A 22,003-nucleotide genomic window follows, 5' to 3' on the forward strand; every position below is an offset into this window, starting at 1 on the left:
ATTGAGACATCGTGATGATTAATACGAGACCAAGAGCTTTATTTCCGGGTAAATCGTACCAATTAATGTTATAGACGGCTGAACCAATTTTGCTATACTGATGAAAATACAAAAGATTAATATAGATATATTTATATCACTTAATGTGCGAAACTAATAATGTCACAATAAATGTGTAAAACTATATTAAAATATCGTTATAGATATCACACATTATTGATTTTAAAATTGTATTATGTGTTTTGCATTTAATTATATGTATATGTGATGATCACACACACAATAATATTATTTTTGCACAAAAATTCAACAATTAAAATAAAATAAATAAATGAAATACATTTTATAAAAGCTTGTTTTTAAAATATATAACGTTATTGTTACATTGAGATCTGTTACAATGATTTTTTTTTATTGTTAAGCAATCAATTCCATTAAGCATATTTCGCATAGCGAACTTTCTCTACATTGACCGAAAATCTGGAAATGTGTGTCACGTATTTATTCAAAAATCTAAAAACGCGCCATATGATCTATCCATACAATCTTTGCAATTTTTTACTCACCTTAGTACTCGTTCGTGAAATGCGAAAGACGAAAATTGAAATATATTTCCTGATGTGACACAAGCGCGGGGCTAATGATTTCAGAATCGCGTGCGTTTCATCTTTATCTATAATGTGTGTAATAAATTCTAATTTTTAAATATATTATGTATTTTTTGCTATGCGCATTTGAAATTATAATGATAGTATTATAAGCTTATTTATTAATATTAATATTTTAGGTATATTTTATGATTGATCAAATAAAGATTTGTTATATATATGTTAGTTTATTATCGATTTCTATATAATATTTGTTGGGAGCAAAAAATATATTTTTATAGCAAATTTTTGCAGTTAGGAACTATAATAAAAAAATATAATAATTTTTTATTATGTAATTGTCCGAAGCAAATTTAAATATACCACGGACGTTTTAAGTACCTGAAAGAGTAACAAAAATTTAAGGATAAATTAATAATTATGTTTGACATAATAATTTTAATATTAATTTCAGCAAAAACTCACGGCACCAAATGTGTAAATAGATAAATCGAAAAATTTGCCAGCTGTAAGTTTAGGCGGATATTGAGACATCGTGATGATTAATACGAGACCAAGAGCTTTATTTCCGGGTAAATCGTACCAATTAATGTTATAGACGGCTGAACCAATTTTGCTATACTGATGAAAATACAAAAGATTAATATAGATATATTTATATCACTTAATGTGCGAAACTAATAATGTCACAATAAATGTGTAAAACTATATTAAAATATCGTTATAGATATCACACATTATTGATTTTAAAATTGTATTATGTGTTTTGCATTTAATTATATGTATATGTGATGATCACACACACAATAATATTATTTTTGCACAAAAATTCAACAATTAAAATAAAATAAATAAATGAAATACATTTTATAAAAGCTTGTTTTTAAAATATATAACAATAATGAACTTTATAATTCTTTGTATAACAATTTGTTAAATTGTTGAATAGAGTGATGCACGTAATGTAATTAATAGTAAATCCGTGAAAAATTGTCTTATCCTTAAAGACATAACGATTTACCTGTTCCACGAGGAGTTCGCCGATATAACAAAATATCAGAATATTAAATGTAAAGGAAATCAATAGAATAAAATAGGTTAAAATGGCTGTAGCATCGCTATTTTCCCATTCCTAAAAAATATATGACTTTCATAAAATTCGACAAAACTTGTTCAATGAGTTTCAAATTAAGAATTTGTGCAACTTTAGGGAAGACTATTATATTATCATGACAACGATATTTATTATCATGATATCTCCTTTACCGTTAAGCAATAGTATTCGAGTAAGCATATAATCAAAGTGGAAGCCACCAGTTCCATTAAGCATATTTCGCGTAGCACTTCTTCTACATTAGTGGAAAATCTGGAAGCGTATCACGTATTTCGCCGCGCCTCATTATCTATTTAGATCATCTTCGTATTTTTTTACTCACCTCAATACTCGCACATGATGCCTCGCTATACCGCGTAGACGTTTCTCCACAGTGGTATCCTTGTTCCTTTTTCCATCGACCAGGTCATCCAACATCGTCATTAATATCTGCAGTTGTCCACAAGCGTGCGTCACAAAGATCGCTGCCAAACTGCACGCTGCTGTCGTGATGTTATACGTGATTAGCGCAAACAGACAGTGGATGAGAAACACGATCTCGTAAACTGGGCTGGCTTCAGGATCGAAGAAGAGGTTGTAGCCAGGATAGGTGAGCGGTCTGTGCGTGATATTCTGGTCGACTTGCCTAGAAGATAACGGCAGGATCGTATGATAAGACAATCCACCGGTATAAAGGAAGATCGCGCATAACATGGTGAGTCTGCGGCCAACCAGTGCATTCTTCATCATAATTTCGCGATGATCTTGATATCGAACGATCCGCCAGTCGTCCTCGACGTGCCGAATGCATCTTCCGAATGCGGCGCTGCGCACACCGAGATAGCAATACTTGATCGTGGAAGTCAGACAGAAACCGACCGGACCGAAGAGCTTGACTTTGACGTTAATGTCCTTCTCGTAGAACAAAGTGTGCAATCCGGAAGGTATCAGGACGAAGCACAGAGCGGAGAAGCACGTGACGATCAGTGCTAGGGAGATGAGCTTTTCATTTCGCGACGCATGACCGTAGATGAAGTGCCAGATACCGATCGGTTTCAAGACCCATCGACACAGCTGCATGGTGTAACGTATGTCGTGCTCGTAATGTGCATTGTGCTCAACCATGGTTTCTGGAAGTTGGGATCGATCGCACATGCTGTCACCCGTAAGGTGCAACGAAGACTGAAACTCGCATACGGCGGCGTCCCGATGTTCGCAACGCGACGCAAGCGCGGGGAATAATGATTCCGCGTGCGTTTCATGTCTGTCATGTGTGGTAAACCATACATACGTAGATAATTGACTTTTCTATGGTCATTGCTCGTCTGAGGGTGCTGTAATGTGTGAGTGCAAAGAGATCTGAAGTTCATGACAAGTTATAATATAGTAGCACGCATATAATCCACAATTTCAATATCTTTCAAATACGCAACTTATCGTTGTAAATCATACGTCTTCGCGATTTCTAAAATGTTATGTATACAATCATTATATATAATATAATATTATGCATTTGTCTTTTAAAATACAATTGCAACATGCGTATTTTCTAATCTTTTTTGTATATATAACATAGCATATTATAATTTTTGAATATAATATATTTTTTGTTATATATATTTAATTATATATATAATGGTAATATTATAATTTTATTTACTAAAACATTTGTTAGACTAATAATCTTTTTGTATACTTACATTACCGAAAGTAGAGAGGGAAAGCTCGATCATTTTTCCAGCAGTGATTTTGACCACGATGCTAGAACGTAAAATTATCAGAACAAAACCGAGGGCACTGTTTCCAGGTAATAGATACCATTTTGTCATATAGGCGATTTCGCCAACTTGGTCGCACTGTTATAACCCATTTTATATACCTGTTACGATTAAATCGGAAAATACGTTCGCGGCAGTATAGTGTTTCAATAAAACTCATAGGGAAAATTAACTATTTTGCTCTAGATTATACAATTTCTTATTAATCACCAAAAAAATCTTTAAAGTTCTAATTTTTTATATAACAGCGCTGACATTACCTGTTCCGAAAGGATCTCCCCGATGTAACAAAATATAAAGATATTGAAAGTGACAGAGATCAATATTATACCGTACGCAATTATACCTTTACTGTCTTGATTCCATTCCTGAAAAAGATTAGTTAATTTATACAAAAAATAGATAAAACTAATGTGTAAATGTTACATGTGAATTTCATGATGTGCGCTTACCAATATGCAATAATATCCTAAGAGGCACATATGCATTGTGCATCCCCCTATTTCCACGAGACAAACAACATTCGTAATTTTCTCTATGTAGGATACAAAGCTAAAAATGTATTTAGAAATACGTAATATGCATTATAATAATTAATTGTTTGCACATATTTTCTCATATACATATATATGATTTATTAATACATATTATATTATATAAAGACGTATATTTTAGAACATATTTATTCAATAAGTAAGGTTAATGTATTATTAAACAATATCTGGTGTATTATTAAATTTAAAGCAAAAGATAAAAATAAATCCGTTTTGGTTATATATTGTACAAAAAAATTAACTAAAAATCTACTAAAAATCTAATTAACATTTAAGAAATTAATAAGGTTGTCATGTAAAACACAAATATGAATTTCGCGAAATTGAAATCTACATAATTCAATTCATTCAATTCTTACCTAAGTATCTTTAAATGATGCTCGACGACAACTGCGAATTTTTGCTGCGAAAAGTCTCTCTTTTCATTCTTGTCGATGAAATTATCTAACAAGGATATCAGAATCTTTAATTGACCACAGGCATGCATTACAAAAACGGAAGTGATACTACATGTAGCTGCCACTATGGAATTTACTACAAACGTAGATAAAAATTGTATCGCAAACACTATTTCGTACGTCGGGCTTGTCGTAGTATCCAGAATCTTATCATAGAACGCGAAAGGCAGGGAATGCACCGACACGTTATCAGCGGTGGACTCGTCCAACGTCATTCCTCGGAAGATACTGTAGGAGAACACTCCGCTGTGCACGAAAGTCGCGGCGAATATCGCGATGAAGCGACCGATCCTGGCGTTCTTCAACATCACTTCTCGCTCCTCTATTTTCGTCACGGCTCGCCAATCTGATTCGATATGTTCGATACATCGACGTATGTCGCCGACATGCGTCAGCAACGTGCAGTACTTGAGACTTGCGAGCACCCAATTGCTGAGAGGCCCGAAATCGCGTACCTTTGCCTCCACGTCCTTGGTCTCATCCAGAAAAATAGCCAACGCACAAGGTATTAAAGTACTAGCGATGAGGAAAACGCACACTAGCAGTAGCACCATCGACAGAATCTTTTCCTTGATCGATGATACTGGCCAGATGCTTATTGGCCTCAGGAGCCAACGAATTGGTTGTATGCTATACTCCGTATCCTTTATGTAGTCGAATATGATCGGAAAATTCTGCAGGGAACTCTTCATGTTCGCTTTGCAAGCGCACGGACACGATTGAGCAAATAATCATCCGAAAAAAAACGATGAGTGATAGTCATATAGAGTAACGCGTGCGCATTTTGCCGACTATACTTTCGAATAATACACGCGTCTCTTGGGGAATCGATATTTACGGTGATAGCGTATTGAAGCAATGGTGGGTTTATTACACGATAGACAGCTGATTGCACGCAATAACAGCTGGGTCACGCAAATAATTCACTGTTTTGTTGAAAGAATAATTCTATAAATATGAATAGAAATAAATTATAATAATTATTGAAATATTAACAAAATAATTCTCTATATTTGACTTACAGTGCCAAAAGTATTCAGGGATAAATCACAGAACTTGCCAGCCGTAAGCTTGGGTGGATAATGAGACATCGCGATGATCAATACGAGATCGAGAGCTTTATGGCCAGGTAAGTCGTACCAATTAACTTCATACGCGGCTGAAGCAATTTTGCTATACTAATAAATGTATATATATTAATACTTTACATATTGTATAAAATACTATTATATTATTCATTATAATCTGCAAAATTGTGTTTGAAATTTGTAATATGATAACAATGCTAAGGCTCTGCCATGATTATTGCTGCTCATTTATACAAATAAGACAGCATGATTAAAGAAAAAAAGAATAATTCTTTTTTTATTGTTAGAAATATTATTATATATAAAAGATATATACCTCTTCCACAATGAGCTCGCCGATATAACAAAATATTAGAATATTGAACGTTAAAGATATCAGTAGAATAAAATATGTAAAGATTGCCACGGCGTCGCTATTTTCCCATTCCTGAGAAGGCAAATGTACAATTACATATTTATTATTTATCAATATGAGAAAGAAAAACATTTTTAATCATTATAATTCTCATTACTATCATAATTTTGAATATAAGAAATTATATGAATGAAGAGAAAAACAGTGTCATTATCATTTGACATTGGTTATTACATTCCTCTCACCGTCATGCAATAGTACTCGAGTAAGCATATAATCAAAGTTGCGGCTACCAGTTCCATCAAGCATATTTCATGCAACACTTCCTCCACATCGGCCGTAAATCTAGAAACGCGCCATGAATCTACTCGAAAATCTAAAAACACGCGTCATCGAAATTATCCTGGAGCTTTTCCCATTTTCATCTCACCTCAGCACGCGCACGTGATGCCTCGTTATTAAAGACAGACGCTTGTCCACGGTCGTGTTCTTGTTTTTTTTACCATCCACCATGTCGTCCAACAGCGTCATCAATATCTGCACTTGTCCGCACGCGTGCGTCGCAAAAATCGCTGCCAAACTGCACACCGCCGTCGTGATACTGTACTGGATCATAGCGGATAGGCAATGTACACAAAAGATAATCTCGTAAACGGGACTTGCCTGAGGATCGAAGTAAATATCGTAGCCGGGATAAACCAACGGTCTATTCGTGTAGTTATTGTTCGTTTTCATAGATAACAGCGGCATAATTGTATGATAAGACATTCCACCGGTGTAAAGAAAAATCACGCATAATGTGGTGAGTCTGCGGCCCACTAGTACATTTCTCAGCATCATTTTACGATGATCTTGATATTGAACCATCTGCCAGTCATGTTCGACATGCTTGATGCATTTTCCAATCGCCGTACCGCGCATTCCGAGGAAGCAATACTTTATCGCGGAAGTCAGGCAGAAGCCAACCGGACCAAAGAGCTTAAGCTTAACGTTGATGTCTTTCTCGCGAAGTAGAGTGTATGGACCGGAAGGTACGAGCACGAAACACAAGACAGAAAAGCATGCGAAAATCAGCGTTATCGAAAGCAGTTTCTCGTATTGCGACGAATGGCCATAAACGAGATGCCAGATGCCGATCGGTTTCAGAATCCAACGGCATAGCTGCATAGTATAACGTATATCATTCTCGTAATGCACATTGTATATCTTATCCGGAAGTCTGGATCGATCGCGCATGCTGTCGTCCGCGGGGGATAAACGTCGACTGACAATGAAGCACGCGGACGACGGCGTCACGACGTCCGCGAGGCGACGCAAGCGTGGGGAATAATGATTCCGCAATCGCGTGCATATACGATTTATGTCTACCATGTGTAACGAAGTCAGAAGATACATGCGTATGCGAGGGGTTATCCCCTTTCCCGGTCATTGCATGTCCGAGGGTTCGATGATGACTGAAAGTGCGTAGGGACGTGAAGTTCACGACGAGTTCTAACATAGTTTCGCGGATATATTTCTAGTATTTCCGTAGTGCGTAACGCAGTGCGTTGAAAGTATCGCAGATAAAGAATAAGTATGTGCATTGAATTACCGTATTTTTTTACACAACATCTAATTATAACACAATCTATAATTTTAGATTTTATTGTGAACGTAATTAATTTTTAATTCACAGTTTCAATTATGTTTATCAATTTTCTAAATTTATTTCTTTTTATTTTTAGTTTATATTTACATAAATGATAATTTACTGAAAATGATTTATTGACGAATATTGATTTGCTAACATATATCTAATTTGTATTAGCGCTAATGTTACATTTGATAACAATAATGGCGCGTCGTATCAGACGTAAAAAGTACGAAGTAAATTCATGTAAGCCATGGCTGCTTTCACAATCTGAAATGTTTCTTGTCTTACATTTATATTGTGCGCGCGATAAATAGTTCTGTCATTATCTACTTACGCTGCAAAAACTGGCCAAAGATAACTCCATAAATTTTCCTGGTTTGATCGTGGTAATCGTGGTATTCATTACTAATATTAAACCGAGCGCACTTTTACCCGGTAAATAATACCAGTTTATCATGTAAGACTTCGTAGCAATTTGTGCAATTTGTGCAAAAATTAGATTGATGTTTTCTATGGAAAATAATTCTCGCAATGCATTTAGAATGCAATTATTTATATCACATTAGGTTTTCATGTTATAACCAAAAATTTGTATATATTTTTTCTTATAAAATCAGATTTAATAAATTTAATATAACTAAGCATTCTGAAAGAATTGATAATAAATTAATCGGGAAAATTAAATTTACATTAATTTGTTCGAGTTCTCAGATTAGCTGACTGCGTGATTGCACTTTGAATTTGCAAATATCACAATTTTTTGTACTAAATACAAAGATTGTACGATGTAATTATAGTTGAAGTACCTGTTCGGCAAGGAGTTCTCCAATATAGCAAAGAATAAATATATTGAACGTAAAGGATATGAGTAACGAGCAGAATGTCATCGTTCCTAAAGTTTCACGATGTTCCCATTCCTAAAAGGCTAACATCAAAATGTCGTGAACAAGAAACTGTTATAGTTTTTTATATTATGTTACTCATGTACTTAAAACGTTTTCTGCGATTATATTTCGTACCGTCATCATATTGAATGCCAAAAAACATATATTGAGCGTACATCCTACTACATCCACGAAGAAAATCTCATTTAATAATCCCTCGGTGCGAGTTATAAAACTGTAAGTTATGTAAAAACTGTAGAAAAAAGAGCCGAAATATTTTCTTTGATTTTATTCATAATAATTGAGAAATCACGCGTTTGTCTACACAAGATTTTTATTTATTTTATATATTTCATTCAAAATCATATTAGAACTCTGATATTTCGTAAGAAAGAAGATTTTTGATTATAATTTAATTCTTTTATGTTTGCGTATATTTTTCTTCACGTATAAATCGCGATTATAAGATATTATTAATACGGAAGTTAATGCGCATGTTACCTTAATATTCTAATGTGATATTTCACGATGTCGCTGAGCCTTTCCTCGGGCGTCTTTCCGCTGATGCTCTTTCTTTTTTTTCCGTCCGCAAGATTCTCCATCTTTAGCATGAGAATCCGGAACTGACCGCAAGCATGCATGACGAATACCGCGGCCAGGCTGCAGACACCGATGGTGAGCGTGTAAATGGCGTAACCAGCTAGAGTTTGCGTGAATTGAGCGATCTCAAAGGACGGAGTGGTCCGTGGATCGAGGAGGCCGCGGTAGATCGGGAAGGACAGTAATCTCACCGTCTCGTTATCGATTATCTCCGTTCTTTTTGCACAAAGCGGCATCAGCGTGGTATAAAAGAAGCCAGCGGAATACATGAAGGCCGCGCTGACGAAAGAAAGCCATCTGCCAAATTTGGCATTGTCCAACATGACTTCGCGGTCCTTCTCGTGACCCAGCCTGACTCGATCCCAGTCCGCGCGGATGTGTCGGATGCATTCGCTGATGCGTTCGCCGCGGGCGATGAGGATGTATTGCTTTACCACGGCCATCAGGAAGAAACTGATTGGACCAATCATTCTGATTTTCATGTCGAGATCAGTGTCTACTAGAATGGTGCCGAGAGTGCACGGGACGAGCAGAAAACATATTAGAAAGCAGCTGATCACCGACAAGATCACGCAGCTGATCTTCTCCGTTGTGGTTTCGCAAAGTGTCAGAGGCCACGCGCCAACCGGTTTTAGGAACCAGCGATTCAGCTGGATGCTATAGTTCCAACCGTCTATCGCGGACTCGAGAGAATGATCGTACATGGTGAATGACTAAATCGTAACGACACGCACAACTGACTGAACGCGAGCGGACTGATCACGAAGTATGCGCATGTGCATTTTCCGTCTGTCTCTGGACACTCGTGCGTCCGTGCATAAACGCAATTGATCCTTCCTACTTCGCCATTTTATTATTAATGAGACTTCAATAGGTTTTACTTTCTGGGATTTCATTGCGTGTTGCGTGCAGGTCCTCTCAAGGGGATGCGAAAAGGGAGTTTCACCAAGTAGAGTTCTGAGGATATTATTCATGATTGAGGGGGAATGCGTAATGTGTATGCCGGGTTTCGTTTCCTGCTTCATATTTTCTGATATGAACAGTAGACGATTTTCTACTTTTGTCTTACTTCGTATATATGATCATAGTAAGTATAATAAGACAAACTTCTCTGCGAAAGGTTGACAGAAATGTTTCTTGAAGTTATGCAATATATTAATGATTATAATTATACAATATAATCATATTCGATGAAAAAGATATGTAATAACAACTCTGTGAACAGTGAAGCTTGATTTATTTTGATAAACAAAATACTGTTATATATCTAATGAGTATAATAGCTTATAAAATCAAATTAAAAAAATTATTTAATATATTTAATATTAAAATATTAAAGAGTTTTTAGAGTACGTTAAAATATGTTATTGATGCTTTCTAAACCTGGAAGTAAGATTGATGTTACATTTTTATAAAATATTTTATAAAATTATGTGATGTAAGTATAAATTGCATGAATGAATATGACATATTTTTATTCTGCAAAATTTATGCAGTTTTCAGAAAATTGCATATATTATATCTATTCAAAAACTGAAACTTATATTGACAATTTACGTAAATTTTATTTACAATATTTTGTTAGTGTATGACTTGCACCGGAAAATGTGTCCTTATTTAAGATAGAAATATATTACATAGTAAATTTATTAGATTTCTCTGTTTGTTATTTTATAATAAATTGTCTATATTGCATATTGTTTACTTTTCTCACATTATGATTATGTTATTATTTATGTAATCAATGTTCGAAATATATTTAAATATGCTAATGCAGATTTAATTACCTGAAATAGTTAAAAATTACACATTTAAAAAGAAGTCATCACTCTTTGAAAAAAAAAAAAATATATATATATATAAATGATTTATATATATATAATTTTTTCACACGATTTACATATTTATATATTTCTCTTTGCATCACTCACATCACCGAACGTAATAAATGACAGCTGAACAATGTTCCCAGCAGTAATTTTAAGGGCAGTGTCGGATCTTAAAATTATCAAAACGAGTCCAAGGGCCGTTTTCCCAGGCAAGAGATACCAATTCGTCATATAAGCAGATTTACCAACTTGTCCGCCCTGTTAAAGGCCGTTTTATATATACCTGTTATAATGCAATTGAAGAGACCCCAACAATTTTTGATTTCAATAAATTTCACAATTATAAACTATATTATAGGCGTAATTGCTTTTTTATTATAGCATAAAATTGTTTATTATTTTCAATTTGAGATATTACCTGCTCAGAAAGGACCTCTCCTATGTAACAAAATATAAAAATATTAAAAGTAACTGAAGTTAATATTATACAATATGAAATAATATTCTGTTTGTTATCTTGTACCCAATCCTAAAAGGAATAATGTTAGAAATATATATAGTCAAATGGATAAATAATAAAGTAAAAATAAGCACTATACATAAATTCCGAAACATATCCATACCATAATGCAATAATATCCTAAAAGACATATGTGCATCGTACATCCGACTAATTCTACAAGACATATTATATTCGTAATTCTTTCTGTACGGGATACAAGTCTGCAAATATAATGTACATCACAATCTACCGTAATTATCTTGTAATAAGTCTTGTTCGATTGTGAATTATGCATAAAATTTGCATTGAAAAAATTTTCTTATATTAATTATTTATTATTACTTTAGAATTAAACTTGTGATCGAGATGCAAAATATCACAAAATATCATGTGTACAACAAAAAGTCAAGAATAATAGCTTACCTCAACACTCTCAGATGATGCTCCACAATGATGGCGAACCTTTGTTTTATAGAATTTTTCTCTTCATTTTGTCCGTCCAGAAGATTGTCTAACCAGGACATTAAAATTTTGAGCTGGCCGCACGCGTGCATCACGAAAACCGCCGCGAGGCCACACGCGGCAACCGTGACGGAATTGACGACAAAGGTCGAGAAGCATTGTAGAAAAAACACGAACTCGTATGCCGGACTGAAATGCGCGTTCAGGATCTTGCTATAGAAGGGATAAGGTAAGGCGCGAACCATCACACTGCTGTTATCCATGTATAAAACGTCTTTGGAAAAAACTCGGGCAACATTGTACGAAAAAACACCACTATGCATAAACACGGTGCAGAAGCCGGCGATGAATCTACCTATTTTGGCATTTCTCAGCATTATCTGCCGATCTTCGACTTTTTTAATGAGCCGCCAGTCCGTCTCTACGTGCTTTACGCAGCTGCGTATGTCATCGACATGCATCAAGAGACAGGAATAATTTATCATCGCCATGAACCAGAAGGTGAGCGGCCCGAAGCTACGCAACTTGACTTCGAAGGTCTCCTGCGACTCCAAAAAGATACTTAGACCACTCGGTATCATGATGGCAATTATCAGAAAATAGCATATAAATATCAGAAATTTGGAACGGGCCTTTTCAACGATCGAAATGTTGGTAGATCGTGGCCATAGATTAATAGCTTTGAGAATCCAACGTATTATCTGAATACTATACTCGTTGTCGATCAAGTACGTAGATGCAATGGTGCCAGGATTATTCATGGTGTCATGCCCCATGATTTTCTGACGAAGGTAGCTAGTTTACTGAGCTACCCCTGCGCTGTCGTACACAGTAGTAACAGTCAACGCGTGCGCAGACAGTGAACGGCACGTAATGCGCAAGGTGGTCTTTACCCATGTATTGTTGTGTATTATTATGGTCATTTGCAACATTGCCGCGGCAACAGGTAGAAACAGTTCGTAATCGATACTTGGTATTGAAGTTTCGTGCATCGTGTATTACAGTTTTGAAAAAGCAGTTATGTTGTAGATCGCATCATCATGATTTATTAAATAAAATAAAATAATTAATTTTATTAACATAATTGTATATAGCAAAATAGCAAAATATATATTGCAAATTTAAAAGAGCAAGCAAAGTATCTAAATTTTATTTTGAGAACAGAGAAGAATATTATATAGTATTCTCCCATAAATATATCATTATTATTTAATTATTTAATAGCTTACTATTCGCTATTTACTTACATGCTCTACTTAATATATTAAAAATTATTAATATTTACGTAATAAGAGTACGAAGTATGTTCAAATATGCTAATGCAGATTTAATTACCTGAAACAGTTATTAGTCATATTGTCGCTATAAAAAATATATTTATTCAGTTAATGATTAACTTTCAAAATAATTAATTTATTTTTAAAGAATCTTTATATATATTATATATATATATATATATAAGATATATCTATCTGAATTGAGAGATACATTTTTGTATACTTACATTACCGAAAGTAGAGAGGGAAAGCTCGATCATTTTTCCAGCAGTGATTTTGACCACGATGCTAGAACGTAAAATTATCAGAACAAAACCGAGGGCACTGTTTCCAGGTAATAGATACCATTTTGTCATATAGGCGATTTCGCCAACTTGGTCGCACTGTTATAACCCATTTTATATACCTGTTACGATTAAATCGGAAAATACGTTCGCGGCAGTATAGTGTTTCAATAAAACTCATAGGGAAAATTAACTATTTTGCTCTAGATTATACAATTTCTTATTAATCACCAAAAAAATCTTTAAAGTTCTAATTTTTTATATAACAGCGCTGACATTACCTGTTCCGAAAGGATCTCCCCGATGTAACAAAATATAAAGATATTGAAAGTGACAGAGATCAATATTATACCGTACGCAATTATACCTTTACTGTCTTGATTCCATTCCTGAAAAAGATTAGTTAATTTATACAAAAAATAGATAAAACTAATGTGTAAATGTTACATGTGAATTTCATGATGTGCGCTTACCAATATGCAATAATATCCTAAGAGGCACATATGCATTGTGCATCCCCCTATTTCCACGAGACAAACAACATTCGTAATTTTCTCTATGTAGGATACAAAGCTAAAAATGTATTTAGAAATACGTAATATGCATTATAATAATTAATTGTTTGCACATATTTTCTCATATACATATATATGATTTATTAATACATATTATATTATATAAAGACGTATATTTTAGAACATATTTATTCAATAAGTAAGGTTAATGTATTATTAAACAATATCTGGTGTATTATTAAATTTAAAGCAAAAGATAAAAATAAATCCGTTTTGGTTATATATTGTACAAAAAAATTAACTAAAAATCTACTAAAAATCTAATTAACATTTAAGAAATTAATAAGGTTGTCATGTAAAACACAAATATGAATTTCGCGAAATTGAAATCTACATAATTCAATTCATTCAATTCTTACCTAAGTATCTTTAAATGATGCTCGACGACAACTGCGAATTTTTGCTGCGAAAAGTCTCTCTTTTCATTCTTGTCGATGAAATTATCTAACAAGGATATCAGAATCTTTAATTGACCACAGGCATGCATTACAAAAACGGAAGTGATACTACATGTAGCTGCCACTATGGAATTTACTACAAACGTAGATAAAAATTGTATCGCAAACACTATTTCGTACGTCGGGCTTGTCGTAGTATCCAGAATCTTATCATAGAACGCGAAAGGCAGGGAATGCACCGACACGTTATCAGCGGTGGACTCGTCCAACGTCATTCCTCGGAAGATACTGTAGGAGAACACTCCGCTGTGCACGAAAGTCGCGGCGAATATCGCGATGAAGCGACCGATCCTGGCGTTCTTCAACATCACTTCTCGCTCCTCTATTTTCGTCACGGCTCGCCAATCTGATTCGATATGTTCGATACATCGACGTATGTCGCCGACATGCGTCAGCAACGTGCAGTACTTGAGACTTGCGAGCACCCAATTGCTGAGAGGCCCGAAATCGCGTACCTTTGCCTCCACGTCCTTGGTCTCATCCAGAAAAATAGCCAATGCACAAGGTATTAAAGTACTGGCGATGAGGAAAACGCACACTAGCAGTAGCACCATCGACAGAATCTTTTCCTTGATCGATGATACTGGCCAGATGCTTATTGGCCTCAGGAGCCAACGAATTGGTTGTATGCTATACTCCGTATCCTTTATGTAGTCGAATATGATCGGAAAATTCTGCAGGGAACTCTTCATGTTCGCTTTGCAAGCGCACGGACACGATTGAGCAAATAATCATCCGAAAAAAAACGATGAGTGATAGTCATATAGAGTAACGCGTGCGCATTTTGCCGACTATACTTTCGAATAATACACGCGTCTCTTGGGGAATCGATATTTACGGTGATAGCGTATTGAAGCAATGGTGGGTTTATTACACGATAGACAGCTGATTGCACGCAATAACAGCTGGGTCACGCAAATAATTCACTGTTTTGTTGAAAGAATAATTCTATGGTGCTTTACTTTCTGCATCTTTATTTAAAAGAATGTAATGAACATTTTTTGCGTTATTATTAACAATGTATATTAGTTATATCTTATTTCTCAATTTTTTTATTATTTTAAAATGGCAATCAGAAATTAAATAATATAATTAATTTGCGCTTATATCGAGCGGTCTCAAAAGAAGAAAGTACAATCTAATAAGATATTAAAAAATAATAATGGATGCCAGAGAAAATTTAATAAATTTTAAACCGAGCGCACTTTTACCCGGTAAATAATACCAGTTTATCATGTAAGACTTCGTAGCAATTTGTGCACACTGTTAAAAAATTAGATTGATGTTTTCTATGGAAAATAATTCTCGCAATGCATTTAGAATGCAATTATTTATATCACATTAGGTTTTCATGTTATAACCAAAAATTTGTATATATTTTTTCTTATAAAATCAGATTTAATAAATTTAATATAACTAAGCATTCTGAAAGAATTGATAATAAATTAATCGGGAAAATTAAATTTACATTAATTTGTTCGAGTTCTCAGATTAGCTGACTGCGTGATTGCACTTTGAATTTGCAAATATCACAATTTTTTGTACTAAATACAAAGATTGTACGATGTAATTATAGTTGAAGTACCTGTTCGGCAAGGAGTTCTCCAATATAGCAAAGAATAAATATATTGAACGTAAAGGATATGAGTAACGAGCAGAATGTCATCGTTCCTAAAGTTTCACGATGTTCCCATTCCTAAAAGGCTAACATCAAAATGTCGTGAACAAGAAACTGTTATAGTTTTTTATATTATGTTACTCATGTACTTAAAACGTTTTCTGCGATTATATTTCGTACCGTCATCATATTGAATGCCAAAAAACATATATTGAGCGTACATCCTACTACATCCACGAAGAAAATCTCATTTAATAATCCCTCGGTGCGAGTTATAAAACTGTAAGTTATGTAAAAACTGTAGAAAAAAGAGCCGAAATATTTTCTTTGATTTTATTCATAATAATTGAGAAATCACGCGTTTGTCTACACAAGATTTTTATTTATTTTATATATTTCATTCAAAATCATATTAGAACTCTGATATTTCGTAAGAAAGAAGATTTTTGATTATAATTTAATTCTTTTATGTTTGCGTATATTTTTCTTCACGTATAAATCGCGATTATAAGATATTATTAATACGGAAGTTAATGCGCATGTTACCTTAATATTCTAATGTGATATTTCACGATGTCGCTGAGCCTTTCCTCGGGCGTCTTTCCGCTGATGCTCTTTCTTTTTTTTCCGTCCGCAAGATTCTCCATCTTTAGCATGAGAATCCGGAACTGACCGCAAGCATGCATGACGAATACCGCGGCCAGGCTGCAGACACCGATGGTGAGCGTGTAAATGGCGTAACCAGCTAGAGTTTGCGTGAATTGAGCGATCTCAAAGGACGGAGTGGTCCGTGGATCGAGGAGGCCGCGGTAGATCGGGAAGGACAGTAATCTCACCGTCTCGTTATCGATTATCTCCGTTCTTTTTGCACAAAGCGGCATCAGCGTGGTATAAAAGAAGCCAGCGGAATACATGAAGGCCGCGCTGACGAAAGAAAGCCATCTGCCAAATTTGGCATTGTCCAACATGACTTCGCGGTCCTTCTCGTGACCCAGCCTGACTCGATCCCAGTCCGCGCGGATGTGTCGGATGCATTCGCTGATGCGTTCGCCGCGGGCGATGAGGATGTATTGCTTTACCACGGCCATCAGGAAGAAACTGATTGGACCAATCATTCTGATTTTCATGTCGAGATCAGTGTCTACTAGAATGGTGCCGAGAGTGCACGGGACGAGCAGAAAACATATTAGAAAGCAGCTGATCACCGACAAGATCACGCAGCTGATCTTCTCCGTTGTGGTTTCGCAAAGTGTCAGAGGCCACGCGCCAACCGGTTTTAGGAACCAGCGATTCAGCTGGATGCTATAGTTCCAACCGTCTATCGCGGACTCGAGAGAATGATCGTACATGGTGAATGACTAAATCGTAACGACACGCACAACTGACTGAACGCGAGCGGACTGATCACGAAGTATGCGCATGTGCATTTTCCGTCTGTCTCTGGACACTCGTGCGTCCGTGCATAAACGCAATTGATCCTTCCTACTTCGCCATTTTATTATTAATGAGACTTCAATAGGTTTTACTTTCTGGGATTTCATTGCGTGTTGCGTGCAGGTCCTCTCAAGGGGATGCGAAAAGGGAGTTTCACCAAGTAGAGTTCTGAGGATATTATTCATGATTGAGGGGGAATGCGTAATGTGTATGCCGGGTTTCGTTTCCTGCTTCATATTTTCTGATATGAACAGTAGACGATTTTCTACTTTTGTCTTACTTCGTATATATGATCATAGTAAGTATAATAAGACAAACTTCTCTGCGAAAGGTTGACAGAAATGTTTCTTGAAGTTATGCAATATATTAATGATTATAATTATACAATATAATCATATTCGATGAAAAAGATATGTAATAACAACTCTGTGAACAGTGAAGCTTGATTTATTTTGATAAACAAAATACTGTTATATATCTAATGAGTATAATAGCTTATAAAATCAAATTAAAAAAATTATTTAATATATTTAATATTAAAATATTAAAGAGTTTTTAGAGTACGTTAAAATATGTTATTGATGCTTTCTAAACCTGGAAGTAAGATTGATGTTACATTTTTATAAAATATTTTATAAAATTATGTGATGTAAGTATAAATTGCATGAATGAATATGACATATTTTTATTCTGCAAAATTTATGCAGTTTTCAGAAAATTGCATATATTATATCTATTCAAAAACTGAAACTTATATTGACAATTTACGTAAATTTTATTTACAATATTTTGTTAGTGTATGACTTGCACCGGAAAATGTGTCCTTATTTAAGATAGAAATGTAAATGTTACATGTGAATTTCATGATGTGCGCTTACCAATATGCAATAATATCCTAAGAGGCACATATGCATTGTGCATCCCCCTATTTCCACGAGACAAACAACATTCGTAATTTTCTCTATGTAGGATACAAAGCTAAAAATGTATTTAGAAATACGTAATATGCATTATAATAATTAATTGTTTGCACATATTTTCTCATATACATATATATGATTTATTAATACATATTATATTATATAAAGACGTATATTTTAGAACATATTTATTCAATAAGTAAGGTTAATGTATTATTAAACAATATCTGGTGTATTATTAAATTTAAAGCAAAAGATAAAAATAAATCCGTTTTGGTTATATATTGTACAAAAAAATTAACTAAAAATCTACTAAAAATCTAATTAACATTTAAGAAATTAATAAGGTTGTCATGTAAAACACAAATATGAATTTCGCGAAATTGAAATCTACATAATTCAATTCATTCAATTCTTACCTAAGTATCTTTAAATGATGCTCGACGACAACTGCGAATTTTTGCTGCGAAAAGTCTCTCTTTTCATTCTTGTCGATGAAATTATCTAACAAGGATATCAGAATCTTTAATTGACCACAGGCATGCATTACAAAAACGGAAGTGATACTACATGTAGCTGCCACTATGGAATTTACTACAAACGTAGATAAAAATTGTATCGCAAACACTATTTCGTACGTCGGGCTTGTCGTAGTATCCAGAATCTTATCATAGAACGCGAAAGGCAGGGAATGCACCGACACGTTATCAGCGGTGGACTCGTCCAACGTCATTCCTCGGAAGATACTGTAGGAGAACACTCCGCTGTGCACGAAAGTCGCGGCGAATATCGCGATGAAGCGACCGATCCTGGCGTTCTTCAACATCACTTCTCGCTCCTCTATTTTCGTCACGGCTCGCCAATCTGATTCGATATGTTCGATACATCGACGTATGTCGCCGACATGCGTCAGCAACGTGCAGTACTTGAGACTTGCGAGCACCCAATTGCTGAGAGGCCCGAAATCGCGTACCTTTGCCTCCACGTCCTTGGTCTCATCCAGAAAAATAGCCAATGCACAAGGTATTAAAGTACTGGCGATGAGGAAAACGCACACTAGCAGTAGCACCATCGACAGAATCTTTTCCTTGATCGATGATACTGGCCAGATGCTTATTGGCCTCAGGAGCCAACGAATTGGTTGTATGCTATACTCCGTATCCTTTATGTAGTCGAATATGATCGGAAAATTCTGCAGGGAACTCTTCATGTTCGCTTTGCAAGCGCACGGACACGATTGAGCAAATAATCATCCGAAAAAAAACGATGAGTGATAGTCATATAGAGTAACGCGTGCGCATTTTGCCGACTATACTTTCGAATAATACACGCGTCTCTTGGGGAATCGATATTTACGGTGATAGCGTATTGAAGCAATGGTGGGTTTATTACACGATAGACAGCTGATTGCACGCAATAACAGCTGGGTCACGCAAATAATTCACTGTTTTGTTGAAAGAATAATTCTATGGTGCTTTACTTTCTGCATCTTTATTTAAAAGAATGTAATGAACATTTTTTGCGTTATTATTAACAATGTATATTAGTTATATCTTATTTCTCAATTTTTTTATTATTTTAAAATGGCAATCAGAAATTAAATAATATAATTAATTTGCGCTTATATCGAGCGGTCTCAAAAGAAGAAAGTACAATCTAATAAGATATTAAAAAATAATAATGGATGCCAGAGAAAATTTAATAAATTTTCTGATTTTTATCATAGTTTAAGAGAAAATATATTTTTTCATATATTTATTCTTTACATAATATATTTTGCACATTATTTACCCTATTTATCACATAGTCAACGTTCGTAAAAGATTTAAATATACTACAGAAGTTTTAATTACCTGAAACAACAGCGTTCGTTTTTAAATATTTATGCAAATGATAATATTCTAAAGATTATCAAATTTAAAATATTGAGTTAATTGAGCATAATTATTACATGTTTCAAGCTAACACATATTAAGATAGCATACATAATTACATATATATATATATATATATATGTATGTATATGTTATGCAATATATTAATGATTATAATTATACAATATAATCATATTCGATGAAAAAGATATGTAATAACAACTCTGTGAACAGTGAAGCTTGATTTATTTTGATAAACAAAATACTGTTATATATCTAATGAGTATAATAGCTTATAAAATCAAATTAAAAAAATTATTTAATATATTTAATATTAAAATATTAAAGAGTTTTTAGAGTACGTTAAAATATGTTATTGATGCTTTCTAAACCTGGAAGTAAGATTGATGTTACATTTTTATAAAATATTTTATAAAATTATGTGATGTAAGTATAAATTGCATGAATGAATATGACATATTTTTATTCTGCAAAATTTATGCAGTTTTCAGAAAATTGCATATATTATATCTATTCAAAAACTGAAACTTATATTGACAATTTACGTAAATTTTATTTACAATATTTTGTTAGTGTATGACTTGCACCGGAAAATGTGTCCTTATTTAAGATAGAAAAATATTACATAGTAAATTTATTAGATTTCTCTGTTTGTTATTTTATAATAAATTGTCTATATTGCATATTGTTTACTTTTCTCACATTATGATTATGTTATTATTTATGTAATCAATGTTCGAAATATATTTAAATATGCTAATGCAGATTTAATTACCTGAAATAGTTAAAAATTACACATTTAAAAAGAAGTCATCACTCTTTGAAAAAAAAAAAAATATATATATATATAAATGATTTATATATATATAATTTTTTCACACGATTTACATATTTATATATTTCTCTTTGCATCACTCACATCACCGAACGTAATAAATGACAGCTGAACAATGTTCCCAGCAGTAATTTTAAGGGCAGTGTCGGATCTTAAAATTATCAAAACGAGTCCAAGGGCCGTTTTCCCAGGCAAGAGATACCAATTCGTCATATAAGCAGATTTACCAACTTGTCCGCCCTGTTAAAACACATATTAAGATAGCATACATAATTACATATATATATATATATATATATGTATGTATATGTGTGTGTAATTTTATAATTAACAAAACAGCAAAAAACACGATATGTATGTGCATATATGTATATGCGTTACTTACATCACCAAAAGTTACAATAGACAATTGAAATAATTTTCATGCCGTGATCTTGATTACATTACTCGATCGTATAATAATCAAAACGAGATTATGTGCAGTTTTGTGATGTAGTTTATACCAGTTAGTCGTATATGCCATTTCTCCGACGCGCTTGCACTACCAAAATCAATATAAGATATTTTTAAATTTTTTCAGAGTAATAGAAAATTTAATAATTTAAATTAAAAAATAGTATTAGAAAAATGGAACTGTATCAGTATATATATATATATTCAAATATTCAGTTTTATTAAAAATGAAATAATTATGTTATGACTATTTTGTATACCAGATTTAATTACCTGAAATAGTTAAAAATTACACATTTAAAAAGAAGTCATCACTCTTTGAAAAAAAAAAAAATATATATATATATAAATGATTTATATATATATAATTTTTTCACACGATTTACATATTTATATATTTCTCTTTGCAT

At 33.8% G+C, this 22,003-nt stretch overlaps 6 protein-coding genes across 8 annotated transcripts; all 6 read right to left on the reverse strand.

The window, feature by feature from the left end:
- Positions 1-848: 848 nt before the first annotated feature.
- On the reverse strand, positions 849-2,879 carry LOC115233695 (odorant receptor 4-like). 2 transcript variants are annotated; one of them, XM_029804262.1, is made up of 5 exons: positions 2,045-2,879; positions 1,875-1,974; positions 1,630-1,740; positions 1,074-1,229; positions 849-989 (listed from the first exon to the last, which is right to left on the reverse strand). In XM_029804262.1, the coding sequence occupies exons 1-5, from the start codon at positions 2,854-2,856 to the stop codon at positions 939-941; spliced, it is 1,230 nt and encodes a 409-aa protein (XP_029660122.1). In that variant the 5' UTR covers positions 2,857-2,879; the 3' UTR covers positions 849-938. The 2 variants fall into 2 exon arrangements, with proteins under 2 accessions (XP_029660122.1, XP_029660126.1); XM_029804266.1 differs by lacking the exon at positions 1,630-1,740.
- A 538-nt stretch (positions 2,880-3,417) lies between these two features.
- On the reverse strand, positions 3,418-5,206 carry LOC115233750. The gene is made up of 4 exons (XM_029804312.1): positions 4,393-5,206; positions 3,932-4,031; positions 3,740-3,847; positions 3,418-3,580 (listed from the first exon to the last, which is right to left on the reverse strand). Exons 1-4 carry the CDS (start codon positions 5,181-5,183, stop codon positions 3,527-3,529), a joined length of 1,053 nt encoding a protein of 350 aa, XP_029660172.1. The 5' UTR covers positions 5,184-5,206; the 3' UTR covers positions 3,418-3,526.
- A 155-nt stretch (positions 5,207-5,361) lies between these two features.
- LOC115233969 lies at positions 5,362-12,424 on the reverse strand. The gene is made up of 10 exons (XM_029804640.1): positions 11,806-12,424; positions 11,504-11,603; positions 8,953-9,764; positions 8,580-8,686; positions 7,902-8,044; positions 6,365-7,095; positions 6,180-6,279; positions 5,896-6,006; positions 5,514-5,669; positions 5,362-5,439 (listed from the first exon to the last, which is right to left on the reverse strand). Exons 1-10 carry the CDS (start codon positions 12,333-12,335, stop codon positions 5,362-5,364), a joined length of 2,868 nt encoding a protein of 955 aa, XP_029660500.1. The 5' UTR covers positions 12,336-12,424.
- A 596-nt stretch (positions 12,425-13,020) lies between these two features.
- LOC115233737 (odorant receptor 82a-like) lies at positions 13,021-15,153 on the reverse strand. 2 transcript variants are annotated; one of them, XM_029804303.1, is made up of 5 exons: positions 14,340-15,153; positions 13,879-13,978; positions 13,687-13,794; positions 13,349-13,504; positions 13,021-13,179 (listed from the first exon to the last, which is right to left on the reverse strand). In XM_029804303.1, the coding sequence occupies exons 1-5, from the start codon at positions 15,128-15,130 to the stop codon at positions 13,126-13,128; spliced, it is 1,209 nt and encodes a 402-aa protein (XP_029660163.1). In that variant the 5' UTR covers positions 15,131-15,153; the 3' UTR covers positions 13,021-13,125. The 2 variants fall into 2 exon arrangements, with proteins under 2 accessions (XP_029660163.1, XP_029660155.1); XM_029804295.1 differs by lacking the exon at positions 13,021-13,179 and having other exon boundaries at positions 13,358-13,527.
- Positions 15,154-15,386: 233 nt separating this feature from the next.
- LOC115233975 (odorant receptor 4-like) lies at positions 15,387-17,852 on the reverse strand. Its single transcript, XM_029804652.1, has 5 exons — positions 16,603-17,852; positions 16,237-16,336; positions 16,024-16,134; positions 15,635-15,701; positions 15,387-15,409 (listed from the first exon to the last, which is right to left on the reverse strand). Exons 1-5 carry the CDS (start codon positions 17,403-17,405, stop codon positions 15,387-15,389), a joined length of 1,104 nt encoding a protein of 367 aa, XP_029660512.1. The 5' UTR covers positions 17,406-17,852.
- A 486-nt stretch (positions 17,853-18,338) lies between these two features.
- On the reverse strand, positions 18,339-19,643 carry LOC115233983. The gene is made up of 2 exons (XM_029804664.1): positions 18,830-19,643; positions 18,339-18,468 (listed from the first exon to the last, which is right to left on the reverse strand). Exons 1-2 carry the CDS (start codon positions 19,618-19,620, stop codon positions 18,339-18,341), a joined length of 921 nt encoding a protein of 306 aa, XP_029660524.1. The 5' UTR covers positions 19,621-19,643.
- Positions 19,644-22,003: the final 2,360 nt, after the last annotated feature.

This window comes from Formica exsecta, unplaced genomic scaffold (assembly GCF_003651465.1).
Source record: "Formica exsecta isolate Colony F162 unplaced genomic scaffold, ASM365146v1 scaffold1056, whole genome shotgun sequence".
Taxonomy (NCBI): Eukaryota; Metazoa; Arthropoda; class Insecta; order Hymenoptera; family Formicidae; genus Formica; species Formica exsecta.

Bases quoted from the DNA above. Each gene is read 5' to 3' on its own strand.
- LOC115233969 (XM_029804640.1), bottom strand. From the start codon at position 12,335: ATGGCGATGATAAATTATTCCTGTCTCTTGATGCATGTCGATGACATA. The intron at 8,045-8,579 runs ATATAATCGCAG...CACAAATTGCAC, and splicing joins CAATATGATGACGGTACGAA to AAATTGCTACGAAGTCTTAC. The intron at 5,670-5,895 runs GTATATATCTTT...TACATTTATTAG, and splicing joins GCGAGCTCATTGTGGAAGAG to TATAGCAAAATTGCTTCAGC.
- LOC115233975 (XM_029804652.1), bottom strand. From the start codon at position 17,405: ATGTACGATCATTCTCTCGAGTCCGCGATAGACGGTTGGAACTATAGC. The intron at 16,135-16,236 runs GTACGAAATATA...TTAGCCTTTTAG, and splicing joins TGGCATTCAATATGATGACG to GAATGGGAACATCGTGAAAC. The intron at 15,702-16,023 runs GTACTTCAACTA...ATTTTTTAACAG, and splicing joins GAGAACTCCTTGCCGAACAG to TGTGCACAAATTGCTACGAA.
- LOC115233737 (XM_029804303.1), bottom strand. From the start codon at position 15,130: ATGAAGAGTTCCCTGCAGAATTTTCCGATCATATTCGACTACATAAAG. The intron at 13,979-14,339 runs GTAAGAATTGAA...ATACATTTTTAG, and splicing joins CATCATTTAAAGATACTTAG to CTTTGTATCCTACATAGAGA. The intron at 13,180-13,348 runs GTAAGTATACAA...TAACTGTTTCAG, and splicing joins CCCTCTCTACTTTCGGTAAT to GTAATTAAATCTGCATTAGC.
- LOC115233695 (XM_029804262.1), bottom strand. From the start codon at position 2,856: ATGTGCGATCGATCCCAACTTCCAGAAACCATGGTTGAGCACAATGCA. The intron at 1,975-2,044 runs GTGAGTAAAAAA...ATACGCTTCCAG, and splicing joins CATCATGTGCGAGTATTGAG to ATTTTCCACTAATGTAGAAG. The intron at 1,741-1,874 runs GTAAAGGAGATA...TATATTTTTTAG, and splicing joins TCGAATACTATTGCTTAACG to GAATGGGAAAATAGCGATGC.
- LOC115233750 (XM_029804312.1), bottom strand. From the start codon at position 5,183: ATGAAGAGTTCCCTGCAGAATTTTCCGATCATATTCGACTACATAAAG. The intron at 4,032-4,392 runs GTAAGAATTGAA...ATACATTTTTAG, and splicing joins CATCATTTAAAGATACTTAG to CTTTGTATCCTACATAGAGA. The intron at 3,581-3,739 runs GTAATGTCAGCG...TAATCGTAACAG, and splicing joins GGGAGATCCTTTCGGAACAG to GTATATAAAATGGGTTATAA.
- LOC115233983 (XM_029804664.1), bottom strand. From the start codon at position 19,620: ATGAAGAGTTCCCTGCAGAATTTTCCGATCATATTCGACTACATAAAG. The intron at 18,469-18,829 runs GTAAGAATTGAA...ATACATTTTTAG, and splicing joins CATCATTTAAAGATACTTAG to CTTTGTATCCTACATAGAGA.